At 41.3% G+C, this 23,538-nt stretch overlaps 1 protein-coding gene across 4 annotated transcripts in view; it reads right to left on the bottom strand.

Moving 5' to 3' along the window:
- Positions 1-23,538, bottom strand: part of LOC120527179 (complement C1q tumor necrosis factor-related protein 3-like) — a 67,924-nt gene that overhangs the window by 6,668 nt on the left and 37,718 nt on the right. For all 4 annotated transcript variants that reach the window (XM_039750331.1, XM_039750332.1, XM_039750333.1 and 1 more), the window contains exons 4-5: positions 13,884-14,013; positions 6,925-7,024 (exon numbers count right to left, since the gene is read on the bottom strand). In XM_039750331.1, coding sequence (XP_039606265.1) covers positions 6,925-7,024; positions 13,884-14,013 — 230 coding nt within the window. The remainder of the gene's footprint in view (positions 1-6,924; positions 7,025-13,883; positions 14,014-23,538) is intronic.

The raw sequence follows: 23,538 nt of genomic DNA, 5'->3' as shown, positions 1-23,538 counted from the left end.
CTTGGAGATTATCAGGAGCCGGATGAAGAACGCGATAGAAGTGCAAATGGCGGAAGGAGCAAGCCGGATTCAGGTCAGGACGTGGTACAATTGAGCAGATCTTCTCACTCAGACTGTTATGTGAAAAGTATCTCTCATTACAGGATAAAGAGCTTCACTTGATTTTCATCGACTTCAAGAAAGCATTTGACCGAGTGTGGCACCAAGGCCTCTGGAAAGTATTACATCACTACGGCATACACCCAAAGCTGATCAGTCTGATGAAGAACCTGTACAAGCGAACGCAGACTGCCATAAGAGTCGGAAGAGAGGTAAAAGAGTGGTTCAAACTAGAAATCGGAGTACGCCAAGGCTGCATACTGTCGCCGGATCTCTTTAACATCTATCTAGAGCACATTATGCGGGAGGCACTCGACGGACTAGAAAGCAAAGGAGCATGCGTGAATGGCAGAACGATTAACAATCTTCGTTTTGCTGATGACATCGGTCTTATAACTGAACTCCCCAGTCACGCACAACTCCTGCTAAATAAGGTGGAAAGCGTCAGTTCTAGATACGGACAAGAGAGTGACACCAAGACAGTATGGATGCTGCTGAGCTCAAAGCCTGAGCAAGAAACGAAGAAAAGAGTTGAAGAGGGCATGTTGCTCAGAGGAAAGAAACTGAAGCATGAAGACAGTTTTAAGTATTTAGGATCAACCTTAACCACAACGTGCGACAGCTCGAAAGATATCAGAACGAGAATAGCCATAGCCTTAAGTTCAATGAGTGACCTGGACAGTATCTGGAAGAACAAGAACATCAATAAGATAACCAAAATGAGACTATACAACTCGCTTATAGTACCGATTGCCCTGTACGGATGCGAAACGTGCTGAAGAAAGACAACTGCTCGTGTTCGAGATGACAGCGCTCAGAAAGATACTTGGAGTACGCATCATAGACAAGATGAGAAACGAAGACATCAGGAAAGCCCTCAACCAGACAGAAACGATAGTGCAACAAGTGCACAAACAACAACATAAGTGGCTAGGTCATGTACTCCGGATGGACAAGAACAGGATTGCTAACATCACACTACCTGGAAGAGTGGATTGAACCAACAAGAGAGGGCGCCCAAGAATGACATGGGTGTCGACGGCACTCTCAAGATATTACATGGGACTGCAAGATATAACGCGGACGGCCCAAGACAGAGATCTGTGGCGTTTGATGTTTCCTCATGCTAGACCTCACGTCGGCATGTAATTACAACACTGAGATATGGCAAAAGAAGAAGCAGATTGTGCTTTAGCTTCATAATGTCATGATTTGGTTTATGAGATCTATCTATCTATCTATCTATCTATCTATCTATCTATCTATCTATCTATCTATCTATCTATCTATCTATCTATCTATCTATCTATCTATCTATCTATCTATCCCTGTTGTTTTGGTTTTCTTTCTTAGGGCCCCTTTCCAAGGTCATAACAGTAGAAGCAATAAAATTAAAGAGGTGCTTTCCATTAAACTATCCTACTCAGGCCTGCTAATTATTTGTGTCTATGTGCCAACTCTTCTTCTTTGTAAAATGGAATTAATGGTGATGAGTGGCTGTTGGCCATAGGTAGTCTTCCATATCTTTGCCTCAGTCCTTTGAGAACTTGAGATGATCCCAGAAGTGCTGCCATTACACACAGTGAAGGAGAAGGTGAAAGGACTTCCAATAGCAAGTCTGTAGAGTTGCTTCCTATGACATATCAAACTACTTCAGGTTTCTCAGAAAGAACAGCATAAGATAAGTTTTTCTTGACAATTACAGAAATGTTCAACTTCATATACAACATTAGAAAACAAAACTTGCAAATACTATCCTTAATACTATCCTACTATACTTAATTCCTCAAAAATAACATCAAGTCTAGTTTTGAAGGACACTAAAATCTGCCACACTACTAGGTAAATCATTCTACGTATTTATGGTTCTGTGTGTGAAGAAAACCTTTACAACACTTCCAGTTGTTCTTGTTAAACTCATTTTAAAGTAACAGTCTTGATCCACTGTAGTAATTCCCTTTATAATTTTAAACACTTCAATCAAGTGGCCTATCAATTTCCATTTGCTTAAACTGTAAAGGCTCAGCTCTTTTAATCTTTCCTCATCACTCATCCCCTGTAGCCCTGGAATCAGCCTAGTCGCTCTTCTCAGGACCTTCTCTAGTGCTGCTATGTCCTTTTTGTAGTCTGGAGACCAAAACTGCACACAGCACTCCAGATGAGGCCTCACCAGTGTGTTATAAAGCCTGAGCAGAACCTCCTGTGACTTGTACTCCACACATCAAGGCGCCATATAACCTAACATTTTTGTTAGTCTCTTTAATGACTTCTGAACATTGTCTGCCAGTTGACAGTATTCACTCCACTACAACGTCTAAATCATTCTCATAAGGCATACTTTCAGTTTATTGAAATCTAATATTTTAAATTCCTACCTTATATTTACTTACATTAAATTTTCTCTGCTATAAATCTGATCGAGCATGTATGCTGTTCAAGTCCCTCAGTAATTATTCAATGTATTCTACAGTGTAGATTTTCTGCCAATCCATTTAGTTTGGTATCACCTGCAAACTTAACTCCATTGCTGTTTATATTCCTAATAAAATCATTTATATCTCTCTATTATATAAAAAAACTCCTGGGAGGGGAAAAGACTTTTTTGAAGATGTTTTCAAGTCCCACGAGTTGAAACCTTGGCCATGAGATTTTTTTCAAGTCCCGCCCTCCTCTGAACCATTTTCAACCATGCACACTGTACTCTCACCTCTCATTCGTGTGAATGCTTTTGACAGACACAGTTTCTACTGTCTCAGCTCTTATAAATTTTAACGTTTTCCGCACTTTAAGTTCCCAATAATAGAAGACTTATTTTGTACAAATCTTATTGAAGAATTTCATCCCGAAGGGTTATCAACAAAAATACACGGGCAATCCTAGCACCGAGAAACGATGAAGTCAAACAAATTAATGGCAAAAATGTCGATCGGTTACATGGCAAATTGGTTAAATGCGCATCAACAGACTATGCTGAAACAGTTGCTTGTGATGGTGTGGAAGATGAAAACATCAACTTACAATATCCCGAAGATTAACTACAACTGTTAGCACCGTCCGGTCTTCTACCACACAAATTACTGTAGAAAGAAGTATGTATCCAAGAAAGGTAATGTAGTACATCTTCCATAGATAACATTACACAGCAAAGGAGATCTTGATATGCAATCGTATTAAAACATTAACAGTTTCCGGTTTGAATAGCTTTTGCAAAGGCAATTAACAAATCTCAGAGGCAATCGTCATTTTATTTAATAGAGAGAAAGAAACGAAATTCAATCACCGACAGTTATACGTTGCATTGAAAGTCCAAACACAGAATCAAAATTCAATGCGATATTGACGAAAATTTAAATAAAAAAAATGTTTTTACTGAAGTTTTATAGTAAAAGTGTAAGTTTAAAAAGTATTTGCGTTTTAATTTCAAAGCCAAACAGAATGAAATTGTATTATGCAAAGAATAACTCTAACGTATCATGAAACATAATTTACTTTCAAATTATTACGTTTTACTCTTTTTTAATATGGTTAATTACTGACTTTAATGTAAAATAGTTCTATTATGCATATGTAACAATTCCCATGAAAACAAAAATCTGTTTAAATTGTACAAATGCATCCCCATATGCGAGTGACAGAACCACAAGGAAGCTAGCATGTGGCGCAGGCCCAGGGGTTGGCAAGCGAAGCGAACAGGGGGCCCTAGTATACATTAAATCAATAAAGGTCTTAACATTCCTGAGAGACCCCACCCTTAACATCACCCAAACCTGATAAAGTTTGCACCATAACCATCTGCGTCCTGTGTTTTAGCCCATTCTGCACCAATCCACACACAACACTCTGAATTGCCCAGCCTCTCATGTGTGACCTTATCCAAGGTGTTCCAAAAATCCAGATAAATATACCATATGCACAACTCTGAATGCTTTTTTTGCATCCTCATAGAATTCCAGCAGTTAGTAAAACTCAACCTGCCTCATCTGAACGCATGTTGACGGTTTGGTAAAACGTCTGTTCTTGCCATGTGTTGCTCAACCTTTTCCTTAATAATTCCCCCCAGTCATTTCCATGTGATGCACGTTAAGCTTACTGCTTGGATCTGCCCGGTCACCCTTTTAGTAGAACAGGATACTATATTTGACATTTTCAAGTCCTCAGAATTTGCCTAATGTACAGTAAATGTCTAAAAATATGCATCAAGAGTTTATATATACAATACAATGCAATTTATTTTTGTATAGCCCAAAATCACACAAGACTTGCTGCAATTGGCTTTAACAGGCCCTGCCTCTTGACAGCCCCCCAGCCTTGACTCTCTAAGAAGACAAGGGAAAATCCCCCCCAAAAAAAACATTGTAGGGAAAATGTAGAAGAAATCTTGGGAAAGGCAGTTCAAAGAGAGACCTCTTTCCAGGTAGGTTGGGCGTGCAGTGGGTTTATAAAAAAGGGGGTCAATACAATACAATACAATACACAGAACAGAACAGAAGTAATTCTCAATGCAATATAAAAATAAAAATATTAAAAGTATGGAGCAGAATTTATCAGTAGATGATATCACATAATATGATTTGGATTTGTTTAGAGTCCTGGAGCCCTCAGCCATCAAGCTGCCACCTTCAATTGGCCATAAATGTACTCGCTAACCTCCTTAAGCACTTGAGGATCAATATTATAAAGTTCTGGTGAATTGTTTGATTTCAGCCTATTTAATTCAAGCAACACTTCTCCCTTTAAAATTTTCAAATCACTCAGAACCTTCTTAGTAGTCCTTTTTACCACGTCAGAAAAATGCAAGCTTAGAACATCCTGTTTGCTTTAATTCCCCTTTGAGATGTGTCTACACTTGAATAGAGTCGACTGCTGGCAAACTGAATTGATTGGTCAACTCAGTTGTCTTAGAAATTCACACTGTGAAAAAGGCGCTTTATAGCGCCTGATCTGGCACAGACCATGCAGAGGCACGTGTTCACACTCAAGAATTTTATTTTTATTTTTTTCAGCCGTGGGCACACGTCTTCCCCGTGTCCCACAGGCCCAACACAGTCCAAGCACAAAAACCCAAACACAATGCAAACTTTCCTGCTCCACCACTCCTCCCAGGCAACCTCGTCCTCTTCCTCCTGATTCTGGCCCTGATTGCTGGGAGGCAGGCCCTTTTATACCCCACCCGGAAGTATTCCAGGTGCCTGACCAGCTGGCCTTAATTGCACCTCCGGGTGGGGCTGATAAACCGTCCAGTGTGGTGGCTGGTTCTCTGCAGCACCCCCTAGCGGCCACCCCATCTCCCTCTCTGCTGTGGTGGACTCCATGTCCCATGGAGCCACAGGGGAGATTGAGGAGAGATCCACGGCCAGGGAGACTGCCCCCAAGCGCCCCGGGGAAGGTACTGCAATGTCCATGATGGCTCCCCTGGGATGTATGCAGCAGAGGCGTCCCGGCCGGGCATGGGACCCGGCTGTCCGTCACAACACGTATACTTATGTATATAAGGTCTCAGAATTCCCTGGAGTAAAAACAAGCTATAAAGGTCCAAGAAACACTCTGTACCCCTCCATGATCAAACTGTGGTGAGGCCTTGTTCAAAGCAAGGGGATGAAACCATTTCTAAAGCTTAGAATGTTCCCTGGAACACTGTGGCCTCAATCATTGTGAAATGGAAGAAGTTTGAAACCATTGGGACTCCACTGGCCAAACTACGTAGCGAGACAAGAAGGGATGTGGTCAGGGAGGTGACCAAGAACCCAATGACCACTCTAAAAGCACTTCAGAAGTCCTCTTCTGAGATAGGAGGACGTGGTGGAAGGACAACCATCTCAGTAGCACATTTCCTCAATCAGGTATTTATGGCAGAGTGGCTAGATGGAAGTCACTGATGAGTGGCATATGCCAGTTTGAAGGGCTCTGAGAGCATCATAGGAAAAGTTCTCTGGTCTGATAACACAAACATTGGGGCAGAAATACTGTACAAGCACTATGTCTGCTTATCACATGCATAATACCATCCCTGTGATGAAGGATGATGTTGGCATCATCACGCTATGAGGTTAATTCTCAGCAGCAGGGACAGGTACTGTAGTCTAGTCAAATTCAAGAAAGGTTGAACACAGCGAAATACAGAAAGGTTCTTGAAGAAAACCTGCTCCAGAGTGCATGCCACCATAGATTTGGGCGATGGTTCACCATTAATTATGACAATGACCTGTAGTGCACAGACAAATCAGTGCTGGAGTGGCTTTGAAACAAGTGGGTGTTCCAGCCGAAGCCCAGACATAAACCCCTTAGAACATCTGAGGAGAGACCTGAAGATGACAGTTTACAGATGATTCCCATCCAGTCTAATGATAGGATCTGCCAGGAAGAATAAGATAAACTGCCCAAATTCAGTCGTGCAAAGCTTGTCGAGATCCAAAAGACTCGAAGCTGGCATCGCTATCAGTGGGGCTTCTGCAAAGTACTGAATTAAGGGCCTAAATGCTTGTATGAATGAGAGATTTCAGTTTTTGAATTTAAAAAAAATTTCAAAGCATTCTGAATACCTGCTTTCACTTTGTTATTATGGGTTATTGATTGTCAACAGATTAGTAAAAACAGCAAATTTATTCATTTAAAATTAAATCAGTAACACAATTAAGTGTGCAGAAAGTGGAGACTGTATAAAGGACCATGACAATTTATTTAAATAAGTTGTGAGAATGTTACAAACCAAAAAATAATCATTTTCACTTAATAAAATAATCAATAATCACATTGAAACCTCTGTATTCCGAAAAGCCCTTCAAATATTTAAAACAGATTATCCGTTTTTCAATAAATATCACTCACCTATGCAAAGTAATGACTGTATTACCATTATGCATCAGATACACATACACTTCTTCAACATCTTCATGTTTCATCATACTGAATGCAAAGAAATAAACACCTGAAAAACAGAAATGGAGCCGAGGTTATACAGATTAATGTGCTTCTCTATGGTCTTGCTTGGCCAGTTATAAAAGCCATCAAAGCATGGATGTACATGTGCCTTCTCACAGCTGCACTTGTTTGAATTTAGAAGTTCCGTCTGGCTAAGAATGGCTCTCGTCGAGTGTCTAAATTCATTACTAGCTGGCAGCTGGGTACCAGACGGAGCGAAGAGCCAAACTCCATCAAGCACTGGCACAAACTGCACTGCGAATGTGTGTAGGAGTGACTCGACTCAATTAGAATCTGGCAGCGTAAATACAGCCAGAAATCGATCACATACTTCAGCCGTGCTTTGCAAGCAGTCACATTTTGTTTGTTATGATATACTGAACAATTATAGAAAATGTATAATGTGTAGAACGGCTTGGAGCCTGTTACCTTTTTTTGGATTGAGTGAAGTTGCTTCATTCTAGCAGCGTGTACGGTAACGTGTTTATGTGTAACAGGAATCAATTTTATGAAGACTGGCACAAAGTAAACTTGACAAGAAACAGAGGGGAGGATATTAATAGAATTAACATTTGCAAATGTAGAACGAATTTGCCGCCAGATAACGCACACTAATTGGGTGTCGCTATCTAGATACTTGAAAAGTGCAATGTGTTGGGGAATTAGATTATTTTCACTTTATTAACAGGAAGGAGAATAATGTGTGTAATAGGGGAAAAACATTTTAGTTACTGCTTCAATTATCAAATGCCACTAAAAAAAAACACTCAAATGCAAAATGCATGCCGAATTTGAGGAGCTGATATATTAGTCATTGCTAGCAGCAGGAAAAAGGAATTTGTTTAAACAGACATGTCATTATGCGTACTGATTCTCCATTTAGTCATTTGTAAAATCTATACTTGTATTTTACCTGAGAATTTGTCACAGCAGTCTGCGCCTGCACTCACTGAAGGCTGCAGTACAAAAATAAACTGCTTTGAAATGAACTGAATGAGGTACTCATAAAACTCTTGTCATGAAGACCAGCATGAGCTAGAGTCCCAGCCAGGATGGTTCAAGGCTCCTTACCTGGCTGTTTAACGGAAGGACTATGAGAGACCACTCCAATAGGCTCCTTGCTCCTGTGATACAAGTGGCAGTCTCCCTGTGCTACGGTGCCTGCATGGATACCCACCGGGCAGGCTTAGGAACTGCAGTCCCGTTAGGCATACCTGTTGGGTTCCATGGGGCAGGGGCAGACTGTGACTACTTTAACTCTTTCAGGGTGGATGTCGACTTTTGTTGAAATTCAGGGGATGGTAGTCAGCTGCAAACTTGCTGTTACGATTTAGTTTGACTTTCCCTGCTAGAAGGAAAGTTAGCTTTGTTGATTTAACCTCGATTCCCCGTGCGTGTATGAGTAGTGAAGATCAGACAGTCTCTACAATGGCTTAGACATCTGGCGAGAGACCAAAGTGAATGTGCAAAGCAAAATACTCCGTGGATGACGTTTTGCATATTATCAATGAATCGGACTCTGACTTCTCGGACTCCCATTTTGATGCAAGTGATCTGGAGTTGGAGATCAAAAACGAAAGTGAGTTCCCGGCCTGAGCTGATCAGTCCCCAGCTGATTGTGGTGTTGAACACTGTAATATATTGCAAGTCTAAACTTTTGGGGATTCCGTAGTAATAAGGAATTATGGGTATTGGGGAGCTGTTAGGAACTAGGTAATAATAATAAGATGGTGAAACGATCTTAGTAAAAGGACCTGTTAAAGTTTATCACTTTGAACCTGTCTCTGTCTTCTTCCTTTTTATGAGTACAATATTATTGCCTACAGATTATAACAAACATGTTTGTGTAGCTGATGTGCCTACAGCAATGTTTGCCTGGGGGGGGGACCGCTACATATGATGGCAAGAGCTACAAACCAGATTGCATCGCACTGCGACTACCAACAGCAACCACAGCATGCAGCAACAGATGTTTTAATAATAAAAATAATAATACATTTTATTTATATAGGGCCTTTTCCATGCCCGGAGTGGTGGCTCTGAGGCTAGGAATCTGTACTGGAAATCAGTTCAAATCCCATAATCACCAAAAGTGACTCGTAGGGCCCTTGAGTGAGGCCCTTAACCTGCAATTGCTCCACCCTGGGTATGACGTTAATCTGCATGTAAGCCTGGGGATCGGTTGCAGAGTTGGCACTCCAGCCACCGTAAAAAACTTCCATTCCATCTCAACTAGTGTGGTGCTGAGGTGTGTGGTATAGCGGTTCCACGGCTCAGAAGAAAAGGCCAGTTTTTAAATAAATAACCGATGCTACGTTCGAGGGTCAGCTCAAGTTGGACAGTTGGGAGACAAAATCAGAGAGGCGAGATTGCGTTGGTTTAGACTTGTGCAGAGGAGATGCTGAGTATATTGGGAGAAGGACGTTAAGGATAGAACTGCCAGGGAAGAGGAAAAGAGGAAGGCCTAAGAGAAGGTTTATGGATGTGGTGAGAGAGGACATGCATGTGATGGGTGTAACAGAGCAAGATGACAAGGACAGGAAGAGATGGAAAAAGATGATGCGCTGTGGCAACCCTTAACAGGAGCAGCCTAAAGAAGAATAAGAAGAATCGCTTCACTTGCGGCGTGGTAGTGTGGCCGGAGCGGTTCTCGGACACTACATGATGTGGGTGTTTCCTCGATTAAGTTCACAGGTGAGGAATTGTCCACGTTCATAATTGGTGCCGGGACCTGCTATTCGCTGTACCTCTGCCACGTCCCCATTATAAACAGTAAGAGCGCAAGTACGGAGGGGGGAGAAAAAATCAGTAAAGAACTGAGGTTAGTGGAAGAAGAATAGAAATCGGGAAGCTGAAAGCCAGTGTGTGTGTGTGTGAGAAAGCGAGCGAGCGAGTGTGTGCCGGCCGGCTCACAGTATTTACAGGTAGCTGGGAGAAGATCCCCTGTAGAGTGGTTGGCCGGCACTCAGGGGTGCAGAATGTAATGGTCGCTCCTGCTGAGCACTTCAGAGCAGGACTAACCAGAAGAAGGTTGGCTCGCCACGGAAGGCAGTGGGAGTTGGAGGCTTGGGAATTGGAAGCCCCAGTGTGAAACTGGGGTCTGGCAGAGCTAAATGAAGCCAGGGATCAGGAAGCTTCCATACCAGTAGAAGAAGTCAGATGCAGGTAGGATGACTCCCCTGATGCAAGGCAGAAAGAAGGCATTGGGTTTTGTTTTAAAGGACTGCTTCCAGCTATTGTTTTTAACCTCATTTTAACTGGATTTATTTATGGGATTTTTAACCTCCAAATTTCACTTGCTTTTAATGGATTACATATTTAGTGACATTTGGAGCACTTCACTATTTTTTTAACATTGTTTTTGGCTTTTTTTGTTTTTAATAAAAGCACTTGCACCTTTTTGCACCATCCCCTTTGCTTGGTTGTGTCCTTACTGTCCAGCTCGTCCGGTGACATTACAGACGGTGTGGGGTTCAAGGGAGATGGGAGCATTGGGGCAGAACTCACATCATCACAAGGTGTCACCCATTGCATGGCTGGCACTCAGGTCCTCATCCAGGATATTGAGGTGGTTTGTCATGTGGTGGGTGTGGCAGCAGGCTGTATTGTCTCCTACCCTCTCACTTTCCTATATTCAAGGAGCTTGTTATGTTGATATATGTGTGAAACCATTGCTTTGTGTGCTCTTCAGGAAATGGAGCTTTTTGGAAAAAAAATATTCAGCCTTCAAAGAGTTAAGGAACTTCCACCTGACCCGGAAGTGCTTCCAACATGTAGTGCTGTAACACCAGAAGTACTTCCAGGTCTGGCATAAAAGGGCTCCTATACCTAACCTCAGGGGGTCAGAGTCAGGTGGCAGAGGACGAAACTCACCTGGAGGAGTGGAAGGAGAGGAAAGATGGAGAGAGGGAAGAATTCTGTATATAATTGTAATTGTGCGTGTGCAACTTGTAGAAGAAGCCTGTGAGAGGTATTATGTTAATAATAAAATCTTTATTTGAACCCAGGACTTGTGTTGGTGTTGGTGAGATTGGGGCTTGGGGGCACAATGGTCCCCCCGATAGATCACACACTGCAAGAACTGCACAATGTTAAAGGTGGCCTAAATATGATGTTTTTTCTGATCTAGAATTTAATGTCTTGAATAAGCAGATATCAAGATGAGTTAAATGGTATAGGAGGTTCTCTAATACCCTCTCTCAAAAAAATAAGAAAAACTAATGTGATTTCAAAGAATTCATACAAACAACAAACAACAGCCATCTAAGATTACCCAAGAATGAAGTCGATCAGAAAGCAGCAGGGAGCTCCCAACTAAAAGCAGAAGGAGATTGGATTTGCCAGTAAGCTTTGCTAATGAAGTAAAGTTACTGAGATCACCAAAATTCAAAACACAAACCAAGAAACTGTGTAGAAAAAATGTGCAAAACATCCCAGCCAGCTACTGCAAGTATACGCTTCCCAGGTCTCCAATTGTGGCCTCCAGAATTAGTGCAACGTGGCTATAAATTTGTTTTAGCCAGGATTCATTCCCTGAATTTGCATTTTGTTCATTTTTGGTTTGGATTATCTGTTATGCTTATTTCTGTTATTGTTGTTCTGCTTATTTATCTTATAGTTGATATTTTAACACATAATTGTTTTTGTTAGGTTTACAATTATTTATACAATTCCTTTCAACATCATTATATTCCCTGTGTTTTGTGGGCGGCACCACAAGTGGTGAGGCCACCCCCTGCATCACTGCTAAGGGACCGCCCCCATCCTTTTAAAGGCAAGCTGGGAAAGCGAGTCCCTCTCTGGTCCATTATAATTTGCTTCAGAGTTTATTGTGAGTATTGTTATTTTGCTGGTTTATTGATTGTTTTTGCTTCATTTTGTTTATTTTTATTATTATTTTTTATTATTATTGTTTATTTTTGTTAATTTCTGAATTGTGCAACTCCTTTTATGCTCTTTACTGCTCTTTTATGAAGGTAAATCAATAAGTAAAGGCAATTTAAAAAAATAGAAGCTGACGCAATACAACACATTTGCAATGGTTTGTGGGAAGTTCAAACACACACAGCTTAGAGCTTTCCCATTAGTTTAGTTCAAGGGTTCTCAGACTTAGTCCTGGGGACCCACTGTGGCTGCAGATTTTTGTTCCAAGCATCTTCTGTTTTTAATTGGACTCATAGGCTACTTAAGTGATGTGTTATTTCCCAGATTCTGTGTTTTGGGAACAATATAGAAATTAGAAAACTAAGTTTGGTAAAAATATATATATATATATTGTGAACTTGGACCCGGACACAGACAGACGGACATCGTTGGCTCCACCACACACTGTTTATTTACAATAATTATTTACAAATCCATGTGCACTCCCCAGTGCCTCTTGCACCGATTCCCCAATTGTCCAGGCCACACAGTCCTTTGTGCCTTTCTCTCTTGACCGCCTCCCATCCTCTCTCCAGCTCTGTCTACTTCCACCCGACATCCACTGCTGACTGGAGGGAGACGGCCCCTTAAATGGGAACCTGGATGGGCTCCAGCTGCTTCCCGGCAATCAGTCCTGGCCACACCCCAGTGTGGCGGAAGTGCTGGCTGCGCACCCGGAAGCCGTCCGGGTGTCCCCTATCGTCTTCCACCCAGCACTTCCTGGTGTGGCGAAAGTGCTGGGCTCCAGGGCTGTTCAGGCAGCGGGGCGCCGCCTGGCGGTGGCTACGGGTCCCTACAGGGCTGGGCTTCCAAGCCCTCTACCCGAGGCCTCCAGCATAACCAGGACGGACGCCCCCTCTCGGTCTGGAGGAGGCACAAGCCCTCCTCTGATCCTCCTGGGCATCCCGGCTGGGGACCACACGGGATATACCGGCATCTGGGCGCCGCCTGGCGGTGGCCACGGGTCCCTACAGGGCTGGGCTTCCAAGCCCTTTACCTGAGGCCTCCAGCATAACCAGGACGGACGCCCCCTCTTGGTCTGGAGGAGGCACAAGCCCTCCTCTGGTCCTCCTGGGCGTCCCGGCCGGGCTCCAGCCCCGGCCCACAATATATATATTATAATATATTAACATGTACTAAGCAGTTATATAGGAACAATGTATTTTTTTTTTGTTTTTAACAATATTTTCATCTTGATTTTCTTTCTATTTTTCTGGGTGTTCTAACTGTTTAACTAATCCATTATTTTCTAATTAGTGGGTCTGACACTAAAGTAGTCACAGCCTTTCACAATTCAGTGTTGTTTGCCTGGGTGTCTGCTCTGCTCAATTTTAATTGCCATTAATAACATACAATGAAGGGAGCAAACTGCACAGAGAAAGAGTAAAAAAAGAATGAAAGCAACAAAAGAGAGTTAAGCATTTAAATCTATAGTAAAAATGGAAATATTTCTAAATGTCTTATAAATGTAAAAAACATGCCTCTGTGGTTTCTTAATGTAGAATAAGTGAAGAGAGAAAATAATACCAGGTAATTAATTGAGATCAATGTTATCAGTTGTCACTGAAGCCCAAAACACAGAATCTGGGAAATAACAGTTCACTTAATTAGCCCAGGAGTCCAATTAAAAACAGGAGCTGCTTGGAACAAAAACCTGCAGCCACAGGGGGTCACCAGGACCGGCTCTGAGGACCCCTGGTCTAGTTGAAGCAAACACAGGCGTTCCTCTGTGAGACTGCACCATTGTTGAACGACACGTCGTAGTCAGATTTGTTTTGGGCAGAGGGATTCTATTTTATCCATATAAAATGTGTTTACACCTGTCTTGCAAATAATAAAGGTACATTAAAAAACAAGATCTCTAAATATGTCAGCACTGCTGTGGTTCTGGTCATGCTGTCTTTTCTTGATTTCTTTTTCTGTTTACTTTTCAATAAACTCACCTGTTACTGGAGCACGGAATCTTCCAGTCATAATGTCATAAACATTACCGATATTAGTTTCCACACTGCTGAAAATGATTCCACTGTTTTCATTTGTAAAGTGAGTGGCCAAGGATGCCATGAAAGCAATCTGCGAAAGAAAATATCAAATGTTACAAATAACCTGCTGCCAATAAAAAGAACATATTTATTTCCCAATTATTATAAATGCAATTTCTTTAATAATGAGTTAGCAGTATTAATGTACAGTACAAGAAATATTCAGACTCATAATTTTTAATAAATCTTTTATTCAATAAGGTATACCTCATTTGATAATTTTACATATCTGTCTTTATGCTGTGATAGACAGCCTGGGACTTTGCCCTGCCTGGATGCCCTTTTGAGGAGAGGACCGGGGGAGTGGACATATCACCAGCAGTACCTCCCCCAGGACACGAGAGGGCAGCCCCCCTGGTTTACATCGTGGCCACCATCAGAGGGCGCCTGGACAGTTCCGGAGCTGTGGTCTACAGCACTTCCACCACACCCAAGAAGTGCTGCCTTGATCAAGGAGCACCTGGAGCACTTCTGGGTGCAGGATAAAAGAGGCCGCCTCACTCCAGCAAGGAAGCCGGAGTCGGGAGGAAGAAGACAGAGCTTGTGGTAGAGGAGCAGAGGCAGTCAGAGAATAGCAGAAAGGAAGTATGGAGCTTAATGGTGGTTTGTGCATTGTGCTGTGCCAAAGAACAATAAACGTGTGTATTGTGGACATTGTTGGTCTGTGTGTCTGTCTGTAGCCGGGCTAATCTTCTACAATGCTCTACATCTGAATTCACAGAATGCACTGTAGAGATTGTTACAAGGTGACACATTGACACAAGTAGACAGTATTTGGTAGCCCACTTGGTTTGAATCCTACCTGGCAGGTAGAAAATTCTTTGTGAGTTGTGGTAATCAAATCTCAAAGACACATGATATCCGATATGGTGTCCCACAAGGCTCTATCCTGGGTCCACTGCTGTTGTCAATCTACATGCTTCCGTTAGGTCAGATTATCTCAGGTTACAACGTAAGTTACCATAGCTATGCTGATGACACACAGCTGTACTTATCAATAGCACCTGATGACTCCGACTCTTTCGATACACTAACACAATGTCTTACTGGTATTTCTGAATGGATGAATAGTAATTTTCTCAAACTAAATAAAGAGAAAACTGAAATTTTAGTAATTGGCAATAATGGATTCAATGAGGTTATCAGAAATAAACTTGATGCATTAGGATTAAAAGTTAAGACGGAAATAAAAAATTAGGGGCAACTGTTGACTGTAATCTGAATTTTAAATCGCATATTCATCAGACCACTAGGACAGCATTTTTTCACTTAAGAAACATAAGTAAAGTTAGACCTCTTATATCATTGAAAGATGCGGAGAAATTAATTCACGCTTTTGTTTTCAGTAGACTAGATTATTGTAACGCACTCCTCTCAGGACTAACCAAAAAAAACATAAATCACTTGCAATGAGTGCAGAATGCAGCTGCTAGAATCCTAACTAGGAAAAGAAAATCCGAACACATTTCTCCAGTTTTGATGTCACTACACTGGTTGCCTATGTCATTCAGGATTGACTTTAAAATTCTGCTTATGGTTAATAAAGCCCTAAATAATCTCGCTCCATCTTATATATCGGAATGCCTGACACCTTATATTCCAAATCGTAACCTTAGATCTTCAAATGAGTGTCTCCTTATAATTCCAAAAGCTAAACTTAAAAGAAGTGGTGAGGCGGCCTTCTGCTGTTAAGCACCTAAAATCTGGAATAGCCTGCCAATAGGAATTCGCCAGGCTAATACAGTAGAGCATTTTAAAACACTGCTGAAAACACATTACTTTAACATGGCCTTTTTATAACTTCACTTTAACTTAATACTGATACTCTGTATGTTCAATTCATCATAATAACTATTCACAGTGGCTCCAAAATCCGTACTAACCTCTACTCTCTCTTCTGTTTCTTTTTCCGGTTTCTTTGTGGTGGCGGCCTGCGCCACCACCACCTACTCAAAGCATCATGATGCACCAACATTGATGGACTGAAAGCCAGAAGTCTACGTGACCATCATCATCAGGTCCTTCCATGAAAACCCTAAATACAAAGAGGACTGTTTGACTTATGTTAGGTAGATTGCCCAGAGGGGACTGGGCGGTCTCTTGGTCTGGAACCCCTACAGATTTTTTTTTTTTCTCCAGCATTTGGAGTTTTTTTTTTTTGTTTTTTCTGTCCACCCTGGCCATCGGACCTTACTCTTATTCTATGTTAATTAATGTTGACTTATGTTTATTTTTTATTGTGTCTTCTATTTTTCTATTCATTTTGTAAAGCACTTTGAGTTACATTTTTTTGTATGAAAATGTGCTATATAAATAAATGTTGATTGATTGATTGACTTTAGTTGGAGTGTCTCGGGCCACTGGAAGGAGGTCTTATTAGGTCTAATATTCTCTTTGTGATAGTGAGTCAAAAATAAAAATAAAGTTTGAATGATTGATTAGGTAGAAAAAAATTAGGTGGCATTCAGTGGCAATTTTAGAATAATTCTAATGGGGCCACCTGGAAGGCAAGAGGGTGAGAGAGATGCTGTGAGAATGGTGTAAAGTAGTATAAGGAATACAGATAAATTGAACTGAAAAGGTCTGAGCAAAATATGCACACGAGTAATTGCGGAGATGTCTCTACAGACACAAGTGCAGAAAAGAACTGGAGCAGGTAGGTGGTTTTCTGGGTTATGAAGATAGATGGCAGGAAGGGGTGAGCCCAGGAGGATGGACACAGGAGATGATGTCAGTGATAGTAGGGCTGTCAATCACCCAGGCTGCAGCGGGAGAAAGAGAGAAAGGATCAGAAGACAGTGTCATCCCCTGGCTTGGTGGGTGACTGCATTCACTAGAACTTTTAAGCTGCCTCCCATTTGTACACAAATGACATTGTGCAGAGCCACCTTGAGAAACAGTGCAGAGGGAGTGTATGTGTGTGTCCGAGACCAATGCTGGATATACACTGTGCAAATTTCAAAAATCACACTCAAGGAACTTTGCACACTACAAGACAGAGTCTCAGGTTATATGTTTGCTCAAACTATACAAGCACTTTCAGTCTGACTGGTAGGCCACTATAAGTGCTTTCAGTCTTTGACTTTATGCAATAGACCTTAATGTATTCGAAACAAAAAAAGTATACCTTCCCACAATGTCACTAAAGAAAACAGCTGTGTTGCTTACTGTTCTCTAAAGCTACAAAGAAAGGAAAAGGTGTAACTTCACATGCAGATGGTTGTGAAGGTGCAGAGAGAATAATACGTATGTACAGTAATCCCTCGCTACTTCGCGGTTCACTTTTTGCGGATTCACGACTTCGTGGGTTTTTAAATATAGTAGTAGTATTTCCTAGTCTAAGAACAACAAAACAAATTCGGTGACTAAGTGCGTTGTAACACGGGCTGTGATTGGTACATTGGAGGGAGACGACAAATCACAGTTTCCCGCTTTCTAATCGGGCCCGTGATTGGTGCTTTGACTGATGCCCAGATGCCACAGCACCTCCCCTTGTCTCTCTGTTGCAGCCATTTCACTTCAAGCTTTCTCGCCGAGCGGTTTACTTTACACTGTACTTTGTGTGATGTTTTTTGTGGTTTCTTTGTGTTGAACTTCACTTCAATTATTACCCCCTGCAATGACTCCCAAACGTGCTCCTTCTTCCAAGGCTGGTGCTGAGCCTAAACGCCAACGAAGAATGATGACATTCGCTGAGAAGGTGAAACTTCTGGATATGTTGAAGGAAGGGAGAACGTTCGCGGCTGTAGCTGCAGACTGGCTAAGGATCTGCAAGAGCGGTCACAGGAATGGGACGACGATATGGTTTGATCGGTCCAATTTTGCAACAAGGTTGACGACATCATGACCACCTACAAGCTGCCCTTCGACCAGAAAAAGAAGCAGCGGCAGCAACTGCCGATCACAATGGTTTTGCAGCCTCGCAATAAAGAGCCAGTTCCTACTACTACTATGGATACACCTTCGGAAACCGTGGAAGAGGTGCCCCAGGAAATGGCACCACCGTCTGAAGAGACATAAAATACAGTCATCGGCTGAGCAGTAAATGTCATCATCACCTTCATAGTCATCATTTTTACTGCACAGCATATTCATCACCATCATCACGTCATATATAGGTACGTGTACTTCGCTATACAGTAACTGTAAACTTATCTACCGATTTCATATTGCTTAACAGTTGTCCCTGTTATTAATAGAGTAAAGGGTGGGCTGTAAACAGTACAGGAAGGGTTTAAAAACATCCAAATACACGTTAAATAATTAAATAAATATGGTGTCCCTACTTCACGGAAATTCAGTTATTGCGGCCGGCCTTGGAACCTATCTCCCGCGGTAAACGAGGGATTACTGTAATCGTTGTCATTTAATGTCGTGTTTGTTGCAGATTCTTGCAGAAAACATTTCCAAAGATAGTTTTGTCATTGGATATTTCATTTTATGTATGTTTCTATATGATAGTTAGCTTTTTTAAAATCAAAAAGGTGAAAATGACAATGGCAACACCCAAAGTATAGTGCGCACTCACAATGAATTTTGGGAAATTTGATGACAACATCAGAGGTTCAGTTTGTGAGACTGCTCACACTACAGGACAGCCAATTGTACCAACAGTTTAATTGTACAATACAATCGGACATCACAGCCGCTCTCATACTGCATTTGAATCAATAGAGCTGTAATCCTGGCCGACTCAGAAAATCAATCAGTGACTGCAAATCGGGTGTAAAATTTTGCCAAAATTGCACAAGATATGCCCAGCTTAAAGTGATTGAGAATGAACCAGCAGTTAAAAATGAAGATGGTGTTGTAGATAATCACAAATGAGCAGTGTGAGACATATCTGTCAGCATTAATGTACAGGCAGCACACAGCAAAGAAAAGATCAATGGAGCTGCATGGAGGTAGCCATTGTGGAAACCAGGGGCGCTCCAGCTGCCCCATCCCTGACACAGACAGGTGTAGAAATGAGTTCAGCACAGCACACGTTTATCTCCACATGGGAAGAGGGTCTGGCTCATTGAGTGGAGTGAGGCGGCTCCTTTTATGTTGGCCCTGGGAGTGTTCAAGATGACTCATTAATCAGGCCTGGAATAATTCCCAGGTGTGATGAAAGCTCAACATACGGCTCTGCCGCTCCCCTTGGCAGCAACCAAGGAACATAACAGGGCTGTGCCAAACTCCAACTCCCAGCATGCCCTGTGAGAATCCAAGGTGTCACAGCCGCCCTGGAGGGCTGCCCTCTAGCGTTCCATGGGAGGTAGTGCCTTGCAGATCCTCTCTCCCCAGGTCATTTCATCCAGCTTCTGTCCGTAAAAGGTCCTTAACCCATCAGCAGGACAGACCGGTATCTGATCCTTTGGGCAAGGAGGAACAGGATGAGCACTGCCAGAGCTCTACAACAACAACAACAACATTTATTTATATAGCACATTTTCATACAAACAGTAGCTCAAAGTGCTTTACATATTAAAGAATAGAAAAATGAAAGACATAATTATAAAAAAATAAATCAACATTAACATCGAATAAGAGTAAGGTTCAATGGCCAGGGGACAGAAAAACAAAAACTCCAGACGGCTGGAGAAAAAATAAAATCTGTAGGGATTCCAGACCATGAGACCGCCCAGTCCCCTCTGGGCATTCTACCTAACATAAATGAAACAGTCCTCTTTGGATTTAGGGTTCTCACGGAAGGGCTTGATGATGATGATGGTCACGTAGACTTCTTCCTTTTAATCCGTCCATCATTGTTGGAGCATCATGAAGCTTTGAGTAGGTGGAGGTGGCGCAGGCCACCACCACAAAGAAACCGGAAAAAGAAACAGAAAAGAGAGTAGGGGTCAGTACCGATTTTAGAGCCACCATGAATAGTTGTTATGATGAATTGAAGATACAGAGTATCAGGATTAAGTTAAATTACGATTAAAATGAAGTTATAAAAAGGCCATGTTAAAGTAATGTGCTTTCAGCAGTGTTTTAAAGTCCTCTATTGTATCAGCCTGGCGAATTCCTATTGGCAGGCTATTCCAGATTTTAGGTGCATAACAGCAGAAGGCCGCCTCACCACTTCTTTTAAGTTTTGTTCTTGGAATTCTAAGGAGACACTCATTTGAGGATCTGAGGTTACGATTTGGAATATAAGGTGTCAGACATTCCGATATATAAGATGGGGCGAGATTATTTAAGGCTTTATAAACCATAAGCAGAATTTTAAAGTCAATTCTGAATGACACAGGTAACCAGTGTAGTGACATCAAAACTGGAGTAATGTGTTCTGATTTTCTTCTCCTAGTTAGGATTCTAGCAGCTGCATTCTGCACTAGTTGCAAACGATTTATATCTTTTTTGGGTAATCTCTACAAAATGACCTCCAGCTGGCAGGCCACTGGTGTGAATGTCTCTGACCAAACAATCAGAAACAGACTTCATGAGGGTGGCCTGAGGACCCGACATCTCTAGTGGGCCCTGAGCTCACTGTCCGGCACCGTGGAGCTCGATTGGCATTTCATTTGACATAGAATACCAGCATTGGCAGGTCCACAACTGGCGCCCTGTGCTTTTCACAGATGAGAGCAGGTTAACCCTGAGCACATGTGGCAGACATGAAAGAGTCTGGAGAAGCCGTGGTGAATGTTATGCTGCCTGTATCATCGTTTCAATATAACCGGTTTCGGTCGTGGGTCAGTGATGGTCTGGCGAGGAATATTCATGGAGGAATGCACAGACCTCTACAGGCTAGACAAACACACCTTGACTGCCATTAGGTACCGGGATGAAAGCCTTGGACCCATTGTCAGTCCCTATACTGGTGCAGTGGGTCCTGGGATCCTCCTGGTGCATGGCAATTTGTTTGTAATACGACTCGCGTGCTAACCTTGTTTACCTCTCTCGAGACAAAGCCACGACTGCCCACGAGTGTTAGTGCGCCAGTTGCTAGCATTCAGTGAGCAACCCGCGCTATAACTCTCTGTGAACTTTCACGTGTGTGGTATAGCGGGTCCACAGCTCCTGTCAAAGTCCAGCTTTAAAATAAATAATCACCGTGCTCGCAGCTTGGTGAGGGGGCGTGGTGGTTATGAGGCTGAAGGTTGTCAGGGCGATTAGCGATGTGGGCGTTTCTCACCAAAGTGCACTTGTGAGGGACCGTCCACATTCATGATTGTTCCTGGGGCTGCTTATCTTGATAAACAGAAGCGCGAGTCGGCTAGAAGGGGAGGAAAAAGAAAGAACAGACGGGAGGTTGAGTGAGTGAGTGAGAGAGAGAGAGAGAAAGCGAGTGAGCAAGCGAGTGAAGTAGGCAGAGTTAACGTCAGCTGCAAGTAGGGCGACTCCCCTTTTGGGAAGCAGGGGGCCGCCTGGTAAAAAGGCACCGGGCTTCTTCTTGTTTTTTTTTTTATTTTTTTTATTTTTAAAGAATGCTTCCTGCTCTATTTTAACTTTGTTGTTTTTAAGAAGACTTTTTTCTATTGTTTTTAACCTCCACGTTTCAGTTCTGATTTTATGGATTATTTATTGGAACTTTGGAGACTGCACTTTAATTTGAACACCTTGTTTTGTTAATTGTTTTAATAAAAGCACTTTGCACTTTTTCACCATTCCCTTGCTTTACCGATGAGCTTAGCAGTGAGGCACATTACCGACGGTGTGGGGTTCAAGGACTCCCCGGCAGCAGATGGGAGCATACAGCAAACCTGCATCGTGACAACGTGATTTTGTGTTTTTTTCATGTAAATTTGAATTGATTGTTGAAAAGTATGACGGTGGCATACGTATCCGGGACATGGCTGTTGCATACCATTTGCCGAGAACGACGGTATCTACGATTGTGAACAACAAAGATGTTATTAAAAAGTAAAATGAGGTAAAATTTTCATTTATTTCATCTAATTGCTTTTGTATTTATGTATTTTAGTATTAAGCAGTGTTTAAATTATTTTATACAACCCCATCAATGTATAATATGCCAATAGCAATAGGATTTTTTTTTTCATGGGAACGGATTAATCATTTTCCCATTATTTCTTATGGGAAAAATTTGTTTGGTATACGTCCTGTTTAGTATAAGTCCAAGGATCTGGAATGGATTAAGGACGTATACCAAGGTTCCACTGTATGTATATATATATATATATATATATATATATATATACTAACAAAATACCAGCTTGGCGGAGAAGTAGTGTGTTAAAGAAGCAATGAAAAGAAAAGGAAACATTTTGAAAATAACGTAACATGATTGTCAATGTAATTGTTTTGTCACTGTTGTGAGTGATGAGTGTTGTTGTCATATATATATATATATATATATATATATATATATATATATATATATATATATATATATATTTACACACACACACACATAAAAATATATATATATATACATATTTATACATATACACATATATATATACATATATACATATCTACATATATACACATACATATACACACACACATACATACATACACACACATATATACACACAAATACATATACAGTATATATATATACATACACACACACATATATAAACATATATATACATATACATACATATCTACATATATACACACACAGCTATTTCGTATCAGTGCAATACGCTGCTTGTTAAAACGGATGACTCCCGCTCTTACATGCAAGTCTGCGTGGATATTATGAACTATCATATTTGTTCAAGTTCTATTTAAATTTTAAATAGAAGGAATTTTTATTTAGTCGACAGAAATATCTTTGGTAGGAATGGTAAAAACAGACAGGAATATTATTCGTGAATAAATCAACTCAAACCTTAAACAACTTATAATATTTTGCTCTCCATAAAAATATATCCTGTCTAAATTATACAAGTTAGAAATAAAGTAAACGTTAAAAGAACAAACATTCACATTTCTTTACTCTTATGTAATTTTATATAAAAAATAAACTTAGATTTTAAATATCCCAAAAGATTTTGCTCTCCATAAAAATATATCTTGTCAAAATTATACAAATTCAAATATGAACATGCTGCATAACAAAACCTGGAAATATAAATAAAATGTGTTCCTTTCAGCAATAACAAATCAAATCATTCAGTTGTCTTTGCTCAGAAAGTGGGGCAAGGTGCACTGGTGCATTTGTGTCTCCCATAAAAGCAGCTTCACTTGAAATCACTTTGTGATTGTGCACGGGTAAAAACGTCTGCTGAAGTGTCAGATTCTTATTTAATTCTTCTGCTTTCTGTATCTTCTGCATTGCATTGAGGTTACCCTGATGTTTTGTCTCATAGTGCCGTCTTAGATTAAATTCTGTAATTACAGCCACATTAGCTCCACAAATGAGACACACGGGTTCAGTAAACATATACTCAGCCTCCCATCGGTTTTAAAGGCTCTATTTTCAGAATCAACTTTTCTCTTCAGCATCGTGTGAGCTAGCTTCGGAATAACTTGCAGCATCTTAAGGTAGACTTGATTAACGCGGTAAGTGTTCGGCAAGGCAGCTGAAGCGCTGCATTATGGGATCTGTAGTTTATTGTGTTACCAGCACTTCATATACCCGGGCCATTAA

The sequence above is a fragment of the Polypterus senegalus genome, chromosome 4 (genome assembly GCF_016835505.1).
Source record: "Polypterus senegalus isolate Bchr_013 chromosome 4, ASM1683550v1, whole genome shotgun sequence".
Classification (NCBI taxonomy): domain Eukaryota; kingdom Metazoa; phylum Chordata; class Cladistia; order Polypteriformes; family Polypteridae; genus Polypterus; species Polypterus senegalus.
This window is presented reverse-complemented; position numbering and strand designations above follow the sequence as displayed.